Raw genomic sequence first — 22,010 nt, 5'->3', positions numbered from 1 at the left:
TCCCTAATTTCTTTAACTGCCAACTTCTCTCTCCCTTGTTTTTTTATTAATAAACCCAAGTGAAATCTGTTATTGCGATGAAAGGACCCTGCAACATCTGCCAGATGGATTGTACACAGTCAGTTTATTAATTTGATAGGGCATTTAAAATCAGCTTTTATAATTGCATTTTAGTTTCATAACAAATAAAGCAGCTGTGCAGAGTGAAAAGTTGGGCTATTGTGGCATATACTGGGGATCCCCATCAGAGATCTGTGAACTTCATTAGATAATGGGGTTCGAGAGTCCCCCAGTTCTGGGAGTTGGGAAGACTGTAGCCTCGTACTGGTACTAGAGACTGCACCTTCCCAGATCTAATGTTCCCAAGACCTGCATGGCACAATAGGTGGGCTGCTTCTGGAAAGAGGATACCGCTAACGTTGGTTCACAAACACTCCTGGGATTTGGGTATCAAGAGTGTGAGTAATTGTGCACTTGAGGACATGTAGCCTGTGAGTGTGGTATGTGTTCAGGCTTACTAGACTACGTGCATACCCTTGGGCAGTGTGCTCGAGTGTTGAAGTTGAGCTGGGAATTAACAGGGCTCAGAGCAAAGGATTTAAAGCCATGTGAAACTTCACAGTGCTTGGCTTGCTTCCAGTTTTGACTACGTCTCAGTATAGACACAGGCAAATTAAATGGAAAGGAGGAGAAACCTTTCCTAGTGTGGGAAAACAATAATAGGAAGAAACTCAGAGCCTAATAAGCTCTGGAACTAAGTGAAGGTCACAGCACAATGCTGCTGCTCAGATGAGGGACTTGACCAAAAAATGGGTCAGTTGCTGATGATTTTTCAGAGCTCAGCAACAGTAATTTACAGCTGACATTGAGCAAAACTGTGCTGTCGGCATGGTTCTGGCAGCTTCCCTTTTTCTGGGTCCCTAGTACGGCAGTGGCTCAGAAATGAAAAACATGAAGGTGAAAAGTGTGGTTGAGAGGCCATGTCATCTCTGTGTTAGCCTCTCAAACAGATTTGGGTGCTTTGTATAATACCCAGGTTACATGAGAGATTGTCTGGGACATGGAGTTGTTGCGCAAGTCGAGGCAATGTTTGCTTGTTTGCTGGGAAATTATTTTGGAATAAGACTGCCTAGAGACTTGTGTACTACAGAAGCACCCATTTCCTCTTGACTTGATCTTGGATTACAAGTATGTAGTGGTGGTGTTTCCATGATGTGATGTACATCTAGTCCTGGAGTGAGGTCAGGGTACCTGTTCAACTTTTTTTCATTTTGTAGCCTTCTGGAGTTTGTCTTTGCTTGTAACACATCTTCCAGGGACCAACTCCGCTGGGGTAGGGTTGGATATAGACTGGAACAAGATCTTAGCAGTGCAGGCAAGTTTACTGCTTCAGCCACACTTGGCAGCTGTGTACTGTAGCTAATGTGGAACTGCAAGTAATCCTGCATGCCTGGGGATTTAGGAAGCCCTGAAGCCCTGTGGCATATGGACAGCAATAGTGCTATTAGCATGAGGGTCCCAGATGAGCATCTTCATGGATTACCGAGCACTGCAGATATGCCACTTGGAGTCATGTATCAGGTTTGAGAGAAACACGAACACTGTGTCAGCCTTTCTACCTCACCATTGAGGGCATCTTACATGATCAGGGTGGCTTCAGGATGTCCTTTCTATCAGAGTGGTCAGGGAAGATCTCTGAAACCCGGGTCTGATACCCCTCTGTGGGCATCAGCACACGTCTTTGTGCTGCCTGTTGCAAAGGTATGACGCCTCTGCATTTCTGAGGTGTGCCTTATCACAAGGTTTGAAAGTCTCTGGATTCAGATTCTATATCTGTCCCCCAAATGGCTTCTTGATAGTCATTTAACAGATAAAACAAGCAGAATCATTTTGTCCCTTGTTTGTAGCTCAATACATAAGATGTGAATAAGATCATCACAAGATGATGTTTTTCTGCCCCTTAGGGGGCTGAAACTAAATTAACCTGTTATCTGGCAATTTGGCCATGACAGTTCCCAAGGACACAGAAAACCCACAAACAAGGCAGTGGGTGAGATCCAGGTGCAGTGCCTGAGCGAGGCTGACGGGGAGCTTGCAGGGAGTCGGAATCGAAGGGAATGCACCGGGGTCCTGTGTCTCGCAGTCCCCGGGTCAGCAAAGGAAAGGGCAAGTCTGAACGGTGCTGGAGTGGCCTAGAGAGAGCTGTGATAAGCAGGTTTGTGTTGGAGCATTAGGGAAGGTCACAGGGAGTACCAGGACTGTCCTCAAACGCTGCCTGTGCCACTTTCCAGGGAAATGCTGGAAAGAGCAGGCCCCTCTTGGCACTGCTGAGGAGTCAGGATTTGACAACATCATTAGAGCAAGTGGGAAACCTTGGTGGTGAGGGACCTCAGCAGAGTTCAGTGTGGGAGTCCGAAGGGAAGGTGAGCAGAGCTATGGGTAAGGATTGATACAAGGAAACCTGTGAAAAATGAAATTAAGGGTGTTACACACTGGGAAGCAGGACCTGCAGAGTTTTCCTTGTTGCCCTCTAAGTTGCTCTCTGTCTTTATGCATTAACTTGTCCCCAGCACAACAGAATCTGAACTGGAAGTCATGTTTGCATACTGCAATAGCTGCATTGGAATAGCCAGGGTCCTTTCAGCTTTCAGTCCTCGTCAGGGACTTCACAGCGCTGTGAGTGAGGACAGCAGTCACGTGTGCTTGGCTGTGAAATTGCTTGTTTGTTTGATTTTAATGTCCTGGAATAGATGATGGATGCAGTATATTATGAACTTCTGAGTCTGTGTCGTTAGTTCAGGGGTGACAAATGGAAAGAGTGCAAATGGGACCTCCCGATGCGAGAGCTGACCAGTATATGGAATTGGTCAGCAACTCTGTTACACACCCATCTTGCATCTTCATCTGGAAACAGAGATAAGTTGATGGTTGTGTTGGAGAAAACTACTATGGCACGGGTGTTATAAGTGCGGAGGCCCCCAGCATGTGCTTGTGTCTCCAACAACTGCCACTTTACACTGCCTGCCAGGAGGAGACCTTCCCATATAGCTCGTGATGACTCTACAAGTAGCCCTTGGGGGAAACCTTTCTAGGGCATATTCCCTGCAGCACGGGTGGGTCCTAGTCTTCCAGCTCTCATCTCTCCTTGTAGTAATGGCTCTAGGCAGGAATAACAACCAAAACATCTCTTAAAAGATACCACCGACTGCAAAGACCAAAGGGGTCTGTAGGCAGCCCAGGTTCAAGCCGAGTCCGTGCAGATGCAGGTGGCTGGGTCATGCAGCTTCTCAAGCAAGACTTGGAATCGGAGCGTTCTGCGGGCTGTGCTGCGCTCCAGGCACGGTGCCATCCTTAGGACTCACCACGGAGAAGCTAGGAGGAGGAATATCACGGTGCATCCCTTTTATGGTAAAACCTCTGATGCTGAAGAGAGATCCTGTCTTCCTCAGAGCAAGATGGGGACCACGCCTCAGGAGCAAACGCAATGGGAACTGGGCCGGTGGCTGCTGCATCCCAGGCACATACCAGAGGGATCCCTGCACTAATAGAGCAGGAGAGGGAAATTGTCTTGCGAGACAGAACAGAGGAGCAAGATTCTGCTTGAGCAGTGAATGAGATGAGGGTTGGCCTGAGCCCAGCCTCATGAATAAATGAGCAGCTTGGGTGCTAGGAGTGACATTTCTAATAGGGAGGAAGCAATAACAAAGCAAAGTGGGGCAAGTCTGTATCTGAGAGACTGTGTAAGAAGGCAACTTCTGGGATTACTCTGGAAAGGAGCAATCACATATCAGTGTGTGGGGGACTCAAGAAAGGGAAAATCCACGGCCAGTATGGATTGTTTCTTTTCTTTTTCTTTCCTTTTTTTTTTTTATTTTTTGGTCTTGGAACCTGTGAAGCGAAGGAAAATGGGAGCTTCAAGAGGAACAGAGGTGGTAGGAACAAACTAAAGAGTTTGCAGTCCCAGCCACCTGTGATGTTGCTAGCCCATGTGAAAGGCGTATCTTGGTAGCATCTAGAGTCCTGTCAGGTTGGAGACCCGCTTTGTGTTGTGCAACAGAGAAGAGGCAGGACCAGATCCTGGACGTGCAGGCTGTAGAGTCAAACAGTAGAACAGCTGGCAATGCAAATATGGGGTGCAAAGAGGTGGTATTAAAGAGCGGACACTGCTGAGCTGGTTCTATACGTAGTCTTAAAGGGTTAAATGGGATTGAAATGAATAGAAGGAACACAGGGGAAAAAATGTAGTCTTTGATCAAGACAACTGCCTTGTCATTTACACCTGGCTGGGGTCCATAAGCATCACTTCAGTAGGGAATTTTCCACAAGACCTGAAGGATGCTATAGTGGATCTAGGGAGAAGTTTGCAGGTACAGTGCAGTGTGTAGGAGGCAGCATAGAATGGTCTGAAAGACATGTTTGGAGATAGAGTAAGGGCTGCAAATGGGTGTGGGAAAATAGGGTCAGGTCCATAGTAGAACAGCGGTGGAAAGTGGATTTGTGCCTCAAGGGGGAAGGTAGGAATGTCTGCACTTGGTGTGAGAGTGGAGAGGGAGCCAGTGAGAGAACCCTCAGGAGTGGTAGAGAGAAAGCCAAGATGATTTCAGCAGCTGCTGCGGGCTTTTCCTCCAGGGTCCTGCAGCAGCAGGTTAAAGGATCCTTGCAGGCAAACCCAACTTGAGAATGTGGCAGTCACTTGGGCTTCTTTAGGCCATGGAGCAAACAGCAGTATAGCACAACACTGGGAAATGGCAGTGGGATTTGACTCGCCGGGGTCTGGGATCGAGAGTTGATCAGCTATGACTTCATTAAAGAAATTTTTTCCCAGTATGTCTTGTTTGTTAATTTCTTCAAAGCATATTTAAGCATTTCATGTGCGCATCCCAACATGACTCAGTATATGCCTCATTACCATGTTTATAGTTATTCAAATTACCAGTGACCTTCAGAGCTAATGGATATGTGCATGAGTCGCCCAGCTTGCATCAATGATTTGTAGGCCTCAGTAGACCATTTATTTCTCTTCTCCTGTCAGTGTCAGCTTTTTCTTGACTGCTGTGGTATTGCCCACTTGGTCCAGGGGCCCCATGGGAGAGGAGGGCTGTCAGAGGTGAGCTGGGCTTACAGGGAGTTCTGAGCCTGGCACTGAAGGAGAAGGGCCTGACTTTGCAGAAGAAAATGAAACTGGCTTTTGGAGTGACTTGTCAGGAGAGACTGCTGAGATGGCATCCACATGTCAGGTCAGGCCCTGCTGAAGTCCAGCTGAATCCAAGCTGCTCCTTTGAGTGCTGTCCTTTTGGTGTGCCAGGCATAAATTGCTGTAGCTTCAGAGATCCTTGGCACCCATCTGCTCTTCTCCCTGCCAGCCCAAAGCTCATGTTCTCTGTACCTCATTTCTGAAGAAGTTGTGTGTTTATACAGCAAGGAAAGTTTGAATGAGCTGACTGAGGCTGAGGTATCTACCTTCTTCAGCTCAGCCTTCACTGGTAAGACTAGGCTTCAGCAATCCCAGCTCCCTGAGACCAGTGGGATAGTCCATGGCAAGGTAGGCACACCCTCAGTGGAGGAGGATCAGGTTAGGGAACATTCAAACAGACTTGGACATACGTGAGTCCATGGGCCTGATGAGATGCACCCATGAGTGCTGAGGGAGCTGGCTGATGGCACTGCCAGGCAGCTCTTGATCATCTTTGAAAGGTCATGGTGGTCAGGAGAGGTTCCTGATGACTGGAAGAAAGCAAATGCCACTCCTGTCTTCAAGAAGGGGAAGGAGGAGAGTGTGGGGAACTCCAGGCTGGTCAGTCTCACCTTGACCCCGGGAAGGTGATGGAGCAACTAACCCTGGAAACCATTTCCAAACTCATGAAGGACAAGATGGTGATTGGGAGTAACCAGTCTGGATTTGTGAAGGGGAAATCCTGCTTAACCAAGCTGTGATCACCTTCTACAGTGAGGTGACTAGCTTGTTGGATGAGGGGAGAGCAGTGGATGTTGTTTATCTTGACTTGAGCAAGGTTTTTATGTTGTCTCACGTAACATCTTCAGAGACAACTGGTGAAATATGGATAACTTTAAGTTTTTCCTCTCATTAGAATAGACTCATTTTGCTGTTACCTTAAAATCTGTGTTCAGCTTGATGCCAGACAGGCTGAAACTTCAGTCCTTCAAATCCTCAAGAAGTAGCAAATCTTAAAAAGGAATACTATGTGATTGAAGAGCCAAGCATAACAATACAAGAACAGAAGGCTCTGGAGAGCTGGATGAGCTCTCCTCTATGAAGGGCTGGTTTGGAAGTTGGAAATACAACATACTAGAAAAGGGAAATATTCCACTGGGAAGTATTAGCAGAGCTTCTAAGGCATGGACAAGAGTGGTGGGAAATAAGGTACGGGATTTGGGTCTATTCCAAATTGTGACAACGTCATAACCTTTGGAGAGCAGGAGCATTTGCATCTCAAGAAAAGATCTAGAGAAGAGACTGAAATGAGTCTCCTGTTTGGCTTATAAATCAGGCTTGCTTGTTTGGTTGTTTTTTTCCCTTGCGTCCTATAGGACTAATGCCTAGGCACAGGCAATCATGAAGTTCCTCTTCTTCGGGAATTTGCTTTGCTGGGCATGGAGCAGTGCTTAATTTATTAATAACTCCGGTGTTTGGATTTAGCTATGAATAACACATGGGCACTATGGTGATGGGTGCAGGGATAAATCTGATAGTGCTGTCTGGGAAGTGTTAGGAGGGAGCTGAATTGGAAAGGTAGCAGCACATGGTAGAGTGTGGATGTGTCTATGCCTTCTGCCAGTCGGGATATCAAATACCATAGTAATTCAGGTGTTTATTTGTTAACTAATTTAAAAAAAAAAAAAAAAAAAGTTGTCCACTCAGTTACCGGCAACAGAAATCCCAGCCTGGCAGTAGGACTGTGGTCCATGTTGGGGGTAAGGTGTGCTGCCGTGTGCGTAATCACATGCTCTTTTTTCCTGAGCTGAAAGTCCCGTAAATCTGCCAACTGGGAGTTAAGCTTTATGTTATATTCCCACCACTGGCACTTGTCTGCCTTACTTGGGAAAGACGGCTTTCCCTTCCAGCCCTGCGTGTCTCTCAGGGAAGGTGGTGAACACCCAGGAGCAGCAGGAGCACGTTCCCCAGAGGTGTTGGGCCCGACAGACATACCAAGAGCACAAGGACTCCTGCGTGGTCGGGACTGCTGATATTTTGGATCAAGACAGGAAAAGAGAAAAGAAACTATTTTCCTCAGATGTCTTTGACTTGGAAGGCACTACTGCACTAATGAAGAGAGCTAATTACGCAGTGATTTGTGTAGCGATTACCAGCTGGAGCAGAAAGCAGTGCAGCTAACACACATGAAGCCTGAATGCTGAAGGAGGTGCAGGGAGGGACCCTGGGGGGTAGTGGAGGTCAGCAGGATGACACAGAGGTGACAGGCAGTAGTGTGGTCATTTGAGCACAGTGCTCCTGCCTCCCCCCTGCCTCCCTGTGCAATGGTGAAGCAGAGACATCCAGGAGAGAGGAGTCAAGCGTGCTAGCCTCCACGGCCCTTTATGGCCTTCAGGACAGATGCCTCACTGTGTTTCAGCTGTAGGTGGAAGTGTCTTCATGGGGAGGTAATCTGAGAGGACGGCTTTTTGGGAGTGGGGGCTCACCCTTTCAAAATGGGCATTTTTGTGCGTTCTGCAGAGTGCCCTTGCCCGTTCTGAGGTGATAGGTAAAAACGCGAGGAGTGATGGGATACTGGGAATTGTGCAGAACCCTTGTGCCTATGGAGAAGACGAGCAGTAACTGCTGTTTGTGTGGCTCTGACACTATGCACAGCCGTAGGATACTTGCATAGCCCCGTGGTATAAATTTTGTTATTATCAAGGAGTTTATCTCAAGAGCTATTCCTACTGAGGATCGAAGATCCAGTTGCTGGGGATTGCATGGTGGTTTCATTTGCTTGGTGGTCTCTTGCATCTAGAGCTGAATAACTGCTGATCAGCTCTGCTCATTCTGCCTGGTTGCAGTGCAGCCTTAGGAGAACGAGACAGTAAGGTTTCCCCATGCTTGCTGGTTGCCTCATCACTGTCATCCCATTGCCAAAGGGCCTTTTTGGTAATCAGCCGCAGGAGGTTTCTCATCTTTTATGGGGGCCTGCCTGATGGTTTGAGGGAGCATCCAGCAGCCTCCAAGGTCACTGCCTTTGTGCTGGGTCAGGTCTCGAGACTTGTCTGCAAACCTGCAGTCTCTGCCTCTGGGAGAAGCAGCTTTCTTTAACTGCCAAATTCGTTTGAGTATGTTTCAGATCGTAGGCAAGTTCAAAATGAAGATGAAGTTTCTGCTATCAAAGCCACAAGGTTAAGTTATGATTACAAAGTTGGAGAAATAGCCATAGGAAAAAAGCAAAAGATAAGATGATGCAAGTTTAAAGTAGACCCGACGTCAGCCTTACTTCACCTGTTGTCCAGGGATTTGTTGAGGAGCTTAAGAATCCAGTTTAGTGTCTCCTCTTTGTAGGAGGGGGTTTTATAACGGCTCCTGAAGTTTCAAAGCAAGTCCCAAGAAACTCCACGTCTCTGTGATAATCAAGGGGATCTCTTGATGAGGTGGGCTTGTTTTCAAGAACTTGTTATCCAGATAATGCTGAGGGAATACTTTTGAGATCATTTGAGATTTCACTCTGACAGCAGGGATGCTGACTCTTCTGTTTGTTTTTTGACTGGATGTCAAATGAATTGCCATTACGAATTTTTTTCCAAAGGATGTATCAAAAGCTTATCACTTTCAGGGGATGTGCAGCAGTTTCTCTTGATTTGTAGCATTTTATAGACTACATCTAACACATTAATTCACAATCTGTTCCAGAGACCACTGTGTTACAAGGAGTTAGGAAAGCGTTGTGAGCCGTGGTAACCTGAAAACATATGTAACCGCTTTCCTTCTCCACTTTCTTGGATCAGGATGGTGCAATTAATTGGCCTTGTAAGTGTTTGAATTCAAGTGAGAGGTGTGCATCAGCCATTTTCTGGATAAAATAGGGGTAATATCTGGGCACTCTGGATATAATATCTACAGAAAGGTTGGTAACAATTCTCGCCTCCCTTTTTTCTCTCTTGCATTGTGCACATTTTTGTTCTTTTAGGTGCTCTGGGAATGACAATCGTTTTCTCTGTGGCCATAGGAAATGTAATGGTCACATCCAATACATTTGTAAATGTCCCAAAACAATCCAGATCTTTCTTGCAGAGCCTGCTAGCATAAGGTGTGGGGGATCCAGTTGCAGGGAACTAGGAGATGACAGCTGACATCAAACATACATTTGCTGGCAGTGGTTTTCATAGCAGAAACCTCAAACTGTTTTGTAACCTCAGACTGTGCTGGCTAGTCTGCTTTGGACCCCAGTTCATTCTTCAGGTGTAATAAGAAGTGCTGGTTTTGTCTGTAGCTCTTTAGTAGTTTGTATCCTGGCTACCTGAAAGCCATCCTTTTCAGCTGGCAGTTGGTGAGGAGTTCAAGCTGATAGTTCCCTGGTTTAATGAGGATGTTCCTGATGTGTTTCTTCATTAAAATCTCCTTGACTCTGAATTCATTTAATCTTCAGAGCACATTTCAAGACTTCCTTTCTGTTTCTCTAAGCTTTGAGCAAGTGAAAACAAGGCTTAATGGGTTGGGAGAGTTTTGCTGTGACAGTGAAGTACCTTCCTGTTTGCTGTGTCATTTAGAGTGAAACAGCTCTTGGTTTTTTGAGCACAGGCCAGTCAGGACACCCCAGTTCTCAGAGTGACTTGTATTGTTGTCCTGGCCGTTTTCTTTCCCTCTCCCCATCTCATTTTCCTTATGGGGCTGTGAGTTCTCTATTGCTCTGAGGATGTTGGGAGTTACAGTAGGTAGCATGGTTCCTGGAAATGGTTTTATCAGAGCCCGTGTTATGTCTGGGTCCCTCATCAACAATCCTTGTTACAAAGATGGATACTACCTGTTCGTTGTTTAATTTTTGCAGCACGTGGCTGCATGAAGGCCATTGTCTACACTGTCTCTCTTCTGGACATGGGTGAAAGAAGCTTTTGAAGGCTTCTTGAGGTGCTTTCTTCCTCCAGACCACTCCTGACCCCAGACAGATCTTCTGTGCTCTGCCCTTTTGTGTTTCCGCTGTGTTAACACTATACGAAGGTCATGCTGGCCTTCCCTTTTTCTGGGAGCCCTGCTCATTCTCATGTACCTGTTTCTTCCTTCCCACAGTGCTGAGTATTGGCGAAGGTGGCTTTTGGGAAGGAACCGTGAAAGGAAGGACTGGCTGGTTCCCGGCAGAATGTGTTGAGGAGGTGCAGATGCGACAGTATGATCCACGGCAAGGTAAGCTGTTTTTTTAGATCTGAGTGTCTCTCAGCAGACACACTGAACAGCCCCAGAAATTCAGAAGTATTCATTTTAAATTTCTAGCAGTCTCTTAGTTTGCCCATTCTTTGCAATGGGCGATGGATGCATCTGAAGAATTGTATTGCTCAAGGTGTTAGTTTATGTTACTGAGTGCATTAGCATCCAGTAGTAGACACGCTGATCCATGGTAAGTATGTGGTACTGTCATGAGGAGAGCAATCATCGGTCCCTTTTGCGGAGATTGCTGCAGTGGCAGGGTCTTCTGTAGGCAACAGTGGGTGATGGAGCAAGAGAGTGTGACTGTTGATCTGAACCTCCAACCCCGCACTACGTTGTAGGAGACTTCAAAAGAAAGCAGTAGATGAATCCTGAGTAATTTACATGTGTTTATTCTAGTCCAACAGAAAATACTAAAAATGGCTGTGACTCAGCCCTGGCACTCCTGACCCTCCGTCTCCAGCACCAGCCACCACCTAACAGGTATTTGCTGTTCCTGGGGAACAGTGGTGTCAGGAGGAGCTGCAGATTGCACGTGCCAAACATTACAGTGTTCTTGGAGGTCACCATGACTTAATGGGTTTCCTGCTGTTGTAGGGTGTATCACCACAGCTTACCCCTTGTCACTGACAGCTGCCCAGGCAGCGTTCCTCTCCCAGCCTGAAGACTGGGTGCGAAACACTTCTGGCAAGCCTGAACTTGTCCCGGTGTAAAGCAACTGATGAGAACATCTGGATTTTTTTTTTCCCCCAATGTATTACTTAGGAGAGGGAAGAAGTGGTCCTGATTTGACAGATTCAGTGAAGTTCGCTTTGCATGTTAAATGAGCTTTAAAATTTACACAGCTGGATTCTGGTAAGTGAGAGTTAAACCTTGATTGTGAAGTTGGAAACACAGTTGTAGAAGAGAAAAGAGAATCAATAAAATACAGTTCTCTGTTTTGCACAACAACTAATTTTAATTAGTTTCTGGAAGCTGAACCCACTTATAAAGTCTTTTCTTTGCTCTAATCCCAGTCCTTCCTGAGAGTTTTAAATGTATATGTTTGCACCCTCAGGCATCTCCTTACCAGGATGCATGGATTCCATAAGTGAGCCACTAACTCTGTGCATGCTGTGATGAGTATGTGGCAGGTCGCATGTCCTCTGGGACACTTGCACGTCAGTCCCTATGGATGAAGTATTAAGTGCCTCTGGGGCCTGGTCTTGTGGCCATGGAGGATGTAGTGGGAGTAGAACTCCACCGGTAGTACTATGAACCTGCACACTGCAGGGTCTAATCAGCAAAGCTTTTCTCCCCCCGCCTCTGATTTGGTTCAGCTGTTAGCTCTCCAGTCTGCAGTTCCAGCTTGTGTTCCCAATGCTCATTCATATTTTTTCTAAAAATTATCTTTGTATGTGCTTCATCTTACTGCACTGGTCACCCCTGCCTTTGCACTCTCCTGGCCAGAGAAGGCTCTTGACTGAGCATGGTGTTGTGAACTCAGCTGCGCTCTGGGCCCATTAGAAGTGAAGCAGATCTGTTTCTGTTGTGCTGATGGGAAATGCTTGATGACTGAAGACTTGAATGGGATATTCTTCCTTTTTCAGGGATGATTAGGGCTGATGAGTTGAGACTTCCACTGAGGAGGTTCCACCTTCTGCTGTCTCGTGCTGCTTTGGAGCTCTACTCTGGAGCCATTTCAGTGTGCAGGGGTTGTTTGCCCTGTCCTTTTGTGATGCTAAATCAAAAAGAGAGTAGACTAATTGATGTGGTTTATAAGCTCTTCCTGTATCTAGGAGTTCATGTTTGCTGGGTGCTTTCTTGGAGAATGTTATGTGTTTGGGTTAAATTGAAATTGTGTAGTGAAATGTGAAAAACAGATGGTGTTTAGACACTAAAGCTGGAGCAGAGGTATGAGCATTTTCTTCCAGTTGTCCATACTGTTTAGTTGTTGGCATGCCCCCTGGCGTGGTTTTGGCTTTTGCCGACTTCTACTTTTCCAGACAAAGCTTGGGCACAGTTTTCAGGTACAGATTGTTTGCAGAAGGTAGTTTGGATAAGGCCATGACGTTTGTGCACATAAGAAAGTTTAGCTGCATGGACATGATGTTGCTCTGCCACTTCTCATCAAGATCAAAGAAAGAGAAGTGTCTATCTTACAAGTTAAGTATAACCTAACAGCTGATTGGGCTGAGCGCTGGTGGAAAGGCTTTGGCCTGACTATACTTTGCCAGGGAGCAAAGCCACATCAGCCTTGTGGACATCTCCAACTGTGTTTATTGATTGAGGAAAGTAGCAGGGTTGCATGGCAGATACCTGACTAGACTCTTGTTGGAACAGATTGAAGATGATTGTGACAAGGATGAGAGCAGCTCAGGAAATTCATTGAGATCTTAATTGAAATTCAGAGAGAGCAACTTTCAGAGTTGACATTTTGGAGATGTTCCTTTAACCTGCATGTATTTTCATGCTTTGAGGGAAAAGGCCATGAGCTACATATTGATCTACCTAAATGAGCCAAGTTCTTCTCTAAGGGTGTCTCTGGGTCAGCACTTCCCTCCCAGGTCCCAGTTTATAGACACTGCGGTGCTTGCTGACTCTGAAGAAAGATGTCCTGTTGCCCACCTCTGTTACAGGCCCCAAGGCAGAAACTTAAGTTTCTCACTTCCCAGTGAGGCTCTCCTTAGATATCTCCTGTCTGTGGAACTGAAATCCTTTGGGGCCTAAAAAGAGTTTCTTTGGTAAATAACTCAAACTTTCTATATGTTCTAAATGTATTTCTTCTGGCCCTACTGAGTCGGAGATCTCTGCTTTTGCCCGTCTTCCTATAGAGATGATTCTTCTAGTATCATCCTGACATCCCAAGAGGAGATCCAAGTTCTAGTTATCAGTCCCATCACTTCATTACACACTTTTATTCCTGTCTGCACCTCCTCTAACACCATACCCTATATTCTACTTAAAGTGGTGTGACATTTCTATTGGATTCAGGGAATTAATCTTTTTGTGCCTTCCATGTGGTTGAAACAGGCCTTGTCTTTCTGCCAATATAGGATCAAGCTCATCAGGTGGTCCTCACAGCTGTTGGTAGTCTGAGATCTGTGGGTGTAAGAACCTGCATGCAAACACCAGCTAGTCAAATCTCCCTGTCTCTGGATCCACTATGAGATTATGGTATGTAGACCTGCCCTTGGGCAGTGGGAGTACCTCCCCTCAGATCTCAAGGTGGATCGTGTGATTCCACACAGGAATGTCTTTGTCTCCCGGAGTGGAGGCACTGGTGGAGCTGGGGACCAGAGGGACTGCGCTCCCACTCCCACTTGTCGAGCAGCCACTTGGAGCTTCATTCACGCTTGCAGAGATGCTGCAGAGTGTCACCAGGGGATGTGACAGGTACCATGGGTGGGCAGCACTTGTACAAGTACCTGAGAGACTGCAGATCTATCTCCAAGTGAGGCAGGAAGATGATCTTTCATGGCGTGAATGCATGTAGTGCTCTGACTAAAATGAAACAGAGAAAGAGGTTATTTGTCAGTGACCATTTTTCAGCATGTCCAGCCTACATGTATGTCCACCTCCCATTCTCCTTCCTCTCCTCCTCAGCATGTCCCCAAAGACCACAGCTCACGGTTTAGAGAGCACCAGGTCACTGAGCGTGAGCTGCCTGATGTGCATCATCAACAAGGGAAGGAGGCACGTGCTCCTGTGGCTTATGCTAGAGCTAAAGCCCTTTGCCTGGAGTGGTGATGCCCAGGCACATGCAAGTGGTGGTTCCCGGTGCTGGTAAGTCACCTGCTATTCAGCCACTGAAAGCATTGAGAGAAGGAGTGCTCGGTGAAGGGACTCTACCCAAACGTCTGGTCCCTCAGAAATCAAAGTGGCTTTAAATGAAGAAATGAGGGGGGGTGATTTGGATAGGCTGCTATCTGCATTGCTAGTTTTGGTACAAGATGAGGAAAATCAAATAGACGTTGACATATCTTTGCCTAAAGAAACATAAGAGAGGAGGCGAGTGGACAGGTGAAAGCAACAGCAAAGCAGGCAGACTGCTCTGAGAAGAGGCTGTCTTCTCTGCCGATGGAATTGATGGTGGCCAGTAAGATAAGGCTCAGGTATTTAGAATACAAATGCCAGCTCATGAGTGCAGAGGGGAAGAAGCTGAGCCAAGTGATTTGGTCAGTACAAGAGCTGTTATGGGTGAGAACAGGCCAGAGCAGCACACGTGTGCTTTAAGGAAAGGTAGAGGTAATGATAAAGCTGAGGGTAGGAAGTGTGTGAGATGCATGGACTGTGCAGAAACAAAGATAGGACAAAAATATATACCTTTACATTGCTCTGGAAAATGATGGCATAAGATATCCTGGCAATAAGGATAGAGTCTAGATTTTTATATTCGATAAAGAATAAAAATGTAGTGAAGTAAATGGAGTAAAATGACTGTCTTCAGTCAGTTAAAATAGAGGTGGAATTTTGAGTGAATGTTTTAAGTCCAAGCTACAAAAACCTGCCGTAACATGTATTCCTGGCAAAAAAGAAATCTTGCAGGTAGGGAATCCAAATGCGATTGTCCCTAGGCCTCTAGGAATAAGCAAAGCTCTCAAAGAACAAAGACTAAGATTCATCTGCAAAAAAATCTGTATTGGGGGATCTGAAATCATAAATGTAAGATGCAACTTGCCAAAAACTCAGCTGAGCTAGACCTTGAGAGTGTTAAGAGGAGTAATAGTAGATTCTTCAGCTGTACAAATAAAAGAGTAAGGAAAGAGGATGTAGAGCTATTAAGCAACAAGAATGAGATAAGATCAAAGCTAATTAGATAAAGGTCCAAATCTACCAGAACAGTTCCTTGTCAAAACAGGCACAACGTTGGAAGGATGGGCTATGGTGGGACCGATACTGCCAGCTGGGGAGAACAATGTCAGGGCTCTGAGGGCACTAATATGTCTTAATGTCCCTGACCAGCTTCACCTGGGAACTCCTCCTACACCACTGGTCACAGGAGCTCTATTTAAGCTCAGACTGCAGCTTTCAGTCCCTGCCTGAACTGTGGTGGAGGAGTCCTGGTCTTTAGCTCATAGTCATGCCCATGGCTGGCCATGGACCCTCTTGGTCCAGACCCCGACCCGCGGACTGACTTCCCAGCTTGACCTCAGACCTGCCTCATGACTGTGGACCTGCCCAGTGATCATTAGACCTGGCCTTAACCCTGACCTGCAGATTGGCTTCCTGGCTTGTCTTGAGACCTGCCCCATGGCTGTGTTGCTGCCTTGTGAGCTGGACTCCTGGTTGGACCTAGCCACCACCTCTGGGTCTGTCCTGCTGGCCTTGCTTGAGTCGTGGCCAGCGAGGCCCCTGCCAAGCCAGCTGTGGGGTCTGCTAGGTTCCTGGCCCACCTCCCTTTGGGAGCAGCCCTGCCCTTGCAGCTCCCAACAAGCAAATGACACCAGCATTCTGAAAAAATAACAGGGAAAATTACTGGCACATTAGCAAGGATTTCAATGAGGTAACGGTGAACCTTGTGTGTGGGAGAACTCCGGGCAACCCCAGTTAAGGTGCTCGTGAGTTCACTGGTACAAAAGTGTTTAAAACAGATTTTGAAGGAAGAGAGAGGTGGGGGAAGATGGGAAAAGGGGTAGGACAGAATGGTGTTTATCCAGGAACATTTTTGTGCTAAAGGAGATTGATTGACTGTGTTGGCTAAGGAAATGCCGTTGTTCCAGCTTGCTTGGATTTCAGGACAGTGTCATGTGGGAAATTATTGAGGAAATGTGGGGGAGCACTGGAAATTTGTCATCTGTCACTAGCTGATTAACGGTTTCACCTGTTAAATGTTTTCACTAATAGCTGTGGCCAAAAGAAAACTGAAATGTGCTGCTAATGTTTCCTTGTGACGTCTTAGAGGTGAGAATATTTTACTTTCAGAGCTGGATGAGTTGGCAGAACAGAAATAGGATGAAATTCAGTAGGATAAAATGCGGGATCTTGCACTTAACAGAAAACCTTCATGGTAGTTACAAGCTAACATTTTACTTCTTGAAACAACAAGAGGAGGCATATTAGTGGTTCAGGAGATGACTGTAGCATCATGTGTCTGAGAACGAGGCAGACGTGAGCCTGGGATGTCTCGTACAAGGCATTTCCAGTATGTGGGAGGCGTTAGTGCTACAGCATGGGGAGCTGTTGACATCTGATCTGGAATTGATTGTCATTCTGATCGCTGTCCGCAGGAAACTGGATTCACATCGGTCTTGTTCTCCTTGTGTGCACACGCTTGCTGTTGGGAGCTGTGCTGCTGGGAGCTGTGCTGCTCTAATAAGAGAAATTCAAAATGTGGGCAGCCTCCGTGTGCTCGGCAAGGAACTGAAGCCTCGATGGTGGGATCCCTTCTTAGATGGGAATTGAGTAATGGCTCATAGGGCAGGGACTCTGTATGTACTAAGCTTGCACACACAAATCTCAGTAATATCATTAGGGAGCATTTGCAATATATGAAATTAAATATGAGTATTAATTTTTCAGGACCTAGTTTGTCAATTGTTGGAAAACTTTCTGCTGAAGTTGGCAGTTGGAATGGCTGTGCCTCCACTTTGAACACAACTCATTCTTGCTTTGGGTTAATTACAGAGTAGTCCTGAGTCTGTGGTCCAGGGAAATGTTGGGAGAAGGACCTGCAGCTTTGATTAAAATTGCAGAGGAACATTTGGTAACTGTAGTTAAGACAAAATAGCTGTTTGGGATAGGTTGCAGGCACTGTAAAATGTGCATTTACTTATTATACCTTGAAATGTGGCAGTCCTGTGGTAGTGTCAGTGTTCAGTTTGGGTTCATTTCACTCTAAGCTATCGTCTCTCTCTCCCTTGACCCTCACTCCCTTCCGTTTTTCAAAATCACCTTTTGCAGCAGATCCTGACTGTCTCTCCCACCTGATTTCAGTGGTGGAACAGACCTCACCTGCCATACAGAGCTCGCTGATCTCTCAGGAAGCGACACCCAGAAATTAAAGGACAAGTTGGGTGTGTGAAGCAGAATGTGCCAAATGCTTCGATGCATATGTGCGAGCAGCCTGTTGTCACAGTAACTCGTCCATGGACTGAGAGAAGGTGTGAGAACGGAGCATAAGCTCCCCTGTGCACTGCAAGCCTGGAACCTGGCCTTGGTAGAAATCCAAGACTGTTGGGTATCACCTTGCTACTATTTGCCTCTCTCAAGTTGTGTTTGTTTGGAGACATACTGTACCGTCTCCTCTAGGAAGTATTCTGTGCTGTTTATCTGCTTCCACGTACAAATCTGCCTTTGTGGAGAGAAATGTACGGGAAGCTTTTTGCCAGCTTATTTAGGCTGCATCTGAACTGGGGCTGAAGAGCACTTGCAGTTATATGGGGTCTGGGTTTTCCTGCAGCTGCTTCCCCACCATTCCCCACGTTCAGCTGTCTCCTCCCTCTGAAGCAGCTGAGACCTGGGATCCTCTGGCAGTGCCCTGGTTCAGATGGTTACAGGACCAGGAGGAGGGTGCGCTGCAGATACGCCTGCTCTCTGGGGTAGGGGTTCTTGAAGGACGGGCCGGTCTTCGGCACTGGGAGGTGCAGGGGTGCAGCCGCGCGGACTGGGAAGGCGCCGATGCCGGCTGTGGTCGGGGCTGTGGAGAGCGTGTTGTGGGAGGCTGGGACTGACTAAGAGCTATGGCTGATCCTGGGTGTGCAATAACTGTGACACGAGTATCTTCTTTATCGGATCTTTCCCTTTTTATCTCACTTTGATTGCTGTGGAAGAATGTGGGAGTCAGTGGTGTCCAGGGAACCGTCTGTTTTGCATGGCAGAGACCTCTCTCCTTACTGCTCCTTGTCTGCCCAACTGGAAATCTTGCCACAAACAGATGTTTTCCATCATCATAGCATCTAAATTACTATTACATGAAACCATGTTAACCAAGCTCCTAGTGGACTTAGTCTTTGACATTTCTTCTTTTTCTGAGAAAAGAAAAATAATTTTAAGGGCGGAATACACCACCCTCGTATGACGGGGATGCATTTGGTTACTTCGTCAGTACCTGAGGGTAGCAGTGGAGGTGGTGGAAGTGTTACCACTTCTTCCTGTTGTGGAAAGGCTTTTTGAATAAAGAATTAGGAGCTTGAACCACCTTTTGATAAAGAAACGAGTTTCTTACGTAAGAAATGTTCTGAAATTGAAATAACAATTACTGGGTACTTCAAATTACTTACAAGTCTAAGAGTGAGAGCATCTTGCTGGCTGGGCCTGTCCCCTCACTGTATCTCCTAGTGGCCAGTGTAGATATTGGAAAGGCAGATGGTATAACAACGGGATTTAAAAAAAAAAAAAATTAGTATCGCTGTTTCTGAATCATCCATTCCTGTGTTGTGTAAGGGAGTCAGGAGTATTTTCCAGCCTGGTACATCAGAGGCACCGGAGCACATCACCACTGAAGAAGATGAAGTGTTGGTGCGCATGCTTGGCCCCGTTCTGAACCTGGACTGCATCGACCAGAGCCCAGCCTGAACCTGCCTACCTTTGGAGAGCAGGGCTGTTTCTGTCCTGGCTGCTTGGGCTCAGGACGGGAGGTTGCAGAAGTTGTTGGCTGTTTCTTTTGGTAGAGGGCACTGTTGTTCTTCACTTGTCTCTGATGCCGACCTCAGGTGATGCAAATGCGTAGGTTGCAGAGGAGGCGGAGGATTGTGGAGGATTTTGGTGCCTTAATGAAATACAGCTCCCTAATTTCCTGCAGTGAATTGATCGTCTCCTTCCTGGAGGCCTGCACCAGCCTTTGGGAAGGTCAGCTTGTTTTGTTATGGTACCCGTTTCATAACTTTATCTCTGTGTGTCCTACATGTGAAAGGACAAGTTATCTCTTCCACCTTCTCTTTTGTTTTCTTGGTACTTTATGGAGTCTACCTCGACTGACGGTGATCGTCCTCTGGAGCACTTTATCCTAAAGCGAGACTGGGGTGGTATTGAACTAACGGGGGGTATAGCCTCATCCACGGGGAGACTGAATGGTGTGTAGAGTGATGGCATGGAATTGTAGGCCTGCAGCTGAGATGCTGTTGGTGTCCCCTGTGGCCATTTGTATGGGTTGGGTCTCGTTGGTTGTAGGGGTTCACATGTAGCACCCACGTACCTTGTTGTAACTTAGCAATCATTGCTTTTGACAAATACCTTGCTTTTTGAAGAAAGACTACACTAGGAGAGAAAGTACGGGATAGCAGGAAATGAAAAAATTCAGTCAGCTGAACTTCCCAGGGCTGGAAAGGAGAAACCCTGTTTGAGCAGCGAGCACCGAGACTGCACACTGCAGCTTTTCTGAGCGGGTTTTTTGAGAGTCCCTGCATGGGGGGAAGGAGCTCCTAAGGAGGCATCTGCCTTGGAGCAGCAGGTTGGGAGTCCAAGTGGTGCAAGCCCAGCCTCAGGAGCTGGAGCACCATCCTGAGAGCCCCTGCGGGAAGGAAGGTCCCTCTTTTACTTTTCCAGCTCTTCGATGTGGCGTTACAGAACAATCAGCGAGAAGATGGAGATGCAAACGCTTCACTGCAGCTGCGCTGGGGAGCAGATCTGCACCTTGGTGCTGCGTGACGAGCACCTGCGCGTGCGCTTCATGACAAGCTTGGAGGTGGCTTTTCTCAGAGGATCCCGAGTGACAGCTCGTGTGCCAGCACAGCTGGGGAGCAGCGCAAGTGCTGTAAAGTGCCCTGCTGTGACTCTCTGCGTTTCACCTTCTGACTTTGAGTTCACTCCCCTCCTTTAGTCTGTACACTTAATGGTCCTGGGGAAAGACTTCAGCATGAAGTGAGCTGGAACTCTTCTTGGCCTGCTGGCCACCAAGTCATCATGCATGAGCCAGCGTGCACTCAGTGCTCAGACTTCAATGACCAGCATGGATTTACCACGGACAAATCGTGCCTGGCATGCCTGATGGCCTTCTGTACTGGGATGGCTGCCTGTGCACAAGGAGAGGCTGGTGGTTGTTGTACACCTTGGCTTTTATCAAAGCCTTTGACACAATCTCCTGTACTAACCTTATAGCCATTTACTTCCACATGAAGAGTGGTGGTAGGAGTAGATCCGCAGCCTAAAATAGCTTCCTTGTTAACAGTCAAAGAAATGTGTCTGCTTTTACCATGGTCTCTTGGCTGGAGAGAGATGACTCTTCGCATTTGGCCGCTCATAAGGTGACAATTCCCTGACAGAACAGGAAATCAGAATTTCCTCATCTGCAGCTAGAAAGCACGTGTTGAGCTTTCTGCAGTTGACTGCTGTCCCAGCTGGCGTTATGCATGCAGCACATGAACACATGGGAACATGTGCAGAAACAGCTGAAGACCTGATAACAATAGAGCTGTAGATTATGGAGCATTGATTGACACAGCCAGCTAGCTGCTGCTGGAAAAGCATGCAGATTAAATCTATCTTCCAAGAACTCAGATAACCTCTCATCTCCCGCAGGCCTGGTGCACAGTCCAGCCTTCCAAGCAGAGCTGCTTTCCCCTCCAACATGCATCACTTGTCATGCACGAGGTGGGAACAAGTCCTCTGGCTACTTCTATACCTGCATTTTAAAAATCTTGATTTCTCTTTCATTCTTCTGACTTCCTTCCAAGCCTGATCCTGTCTCTATTATATTGCTGCTTATGTTAGGCTTCCTCTCTGGCTGAGCTGCCTTTAACCTTGATCCCCTTCATTTCTCTGAACTTTCTTCCTGTCTTAATTAATCTGCTGCTCTGCTGGCAGCTTCCTCTTGCGGTCAAGAATAAAGGTCGGTGTTATGAATATCCCAAGGTGCTGCTTAGGTTTTAAAGCTAATATCTATTAGAGTTGCTGATTTTTCCCCTTCTCAAAGTGGGAGCTTAAAAGTTTTGACACTAGATTCTTTCCAGATTCACTTTTCCTTAACATTTCCGATAACAGAACACTTCATACTGTTTTGACCGCTTAGCAACAAAACCATACCTGTATCATGAGTAGTTTAGTGGTCAGGTTTAGGTACTACAAATGTTCTGGGCATGAACTGAACATCCATGTTCCTTAAAGTGATGGGTATAAGAGTACTGAGGTCAACCAGGGTGTATCAAGGAACAGTACAAAGTACTGAGATTTCCCATGCCAGTTACATATGAACCTCTTATGAACCTTGGCACTCTTAGCCCGTTTATCTCACTTGCACTATGTCTCCAAGGAGTAAGGATGTGGTTGTCTTAAAGCACTCTTAGGCTGACATTTGAACTGTTCAGAATGTAAGGGAATTTGAAATACAAAAAAAGCACTTGCTTAAAGTGGTTTCTTCTGGGCTGATTTGTTTAGGTCTGTAAAAGAAAAAAAAAGCCTGTAAAATTACTTAATTTTAAAAAAAAGCCCACATCATGGCTATTTGGCCTCCTGCAGAAAGAATTTGGACTCAGCAGAACAGTTTTATTGACATTACAGAGCATAAAGAACAAGAGGCTCCCTGGAACAATGATTTTCACTGCTGCTTCTGGTAGCCTGGGAGGAGAGGAGATGCTGGCTGTAGGCTCTAAATGGAATAATTCTGAATTCTACATCTCTCTTGTTTCAGCAAAGCACTAGTCTGCACATAGTGGACTCAGGCTTATCTGTGCCTTACTCCAGAATTCTTGACAGAATTTATTGCCATCTGAATGCTTGACCACAGGCT

General features: G+C 46.5%; 1 protein-coding gene across 2 annotated transcripts in view; it reads left to right on the top strand.

The window, feature by feature from the left end:
* SHANK3 (SH3 and multiple ankyrin repeat domains 3) overlaps nucleotides 1-22,010 on the top strand; it is a 404,972-nt gene that overhangs the window by 237,190 nt on the left and 145,772 nt on the right. For both annotated transcript variants that reach the window (XM_076341473.1, XM_076341380.1), the window contains exon 14: nucleotides 10,232-10,345. In XM_076341473.1, the coding sequence (XP_076197588.1) occupies nucleotides 10,232-10,345 (114 nt within the window). The remainder of the gene's footprint in view (nucleotides 1-10,231; nucleotides 10,346-22,010) is intronic.

Source organism: Aptenodytes patagonicus, chromosome 1 (genome assembly GCF_965638725.1).
Source record: "Aptenodytes patagonicus chromosome 1, bAptPat1.pri.cur, whole genome shotgun sequence".
In the NCBI taxonomy this organism is placed as follows: Eukaryota; Metazoa; Chordata; class Aves; order Sphenisciformes; family Spheniscidae; genus Aptenodytes; species Aptenodytes patagonicus.
This window is presented reverse-complemented; position numbering and strand designations above follow the sequence as displayed.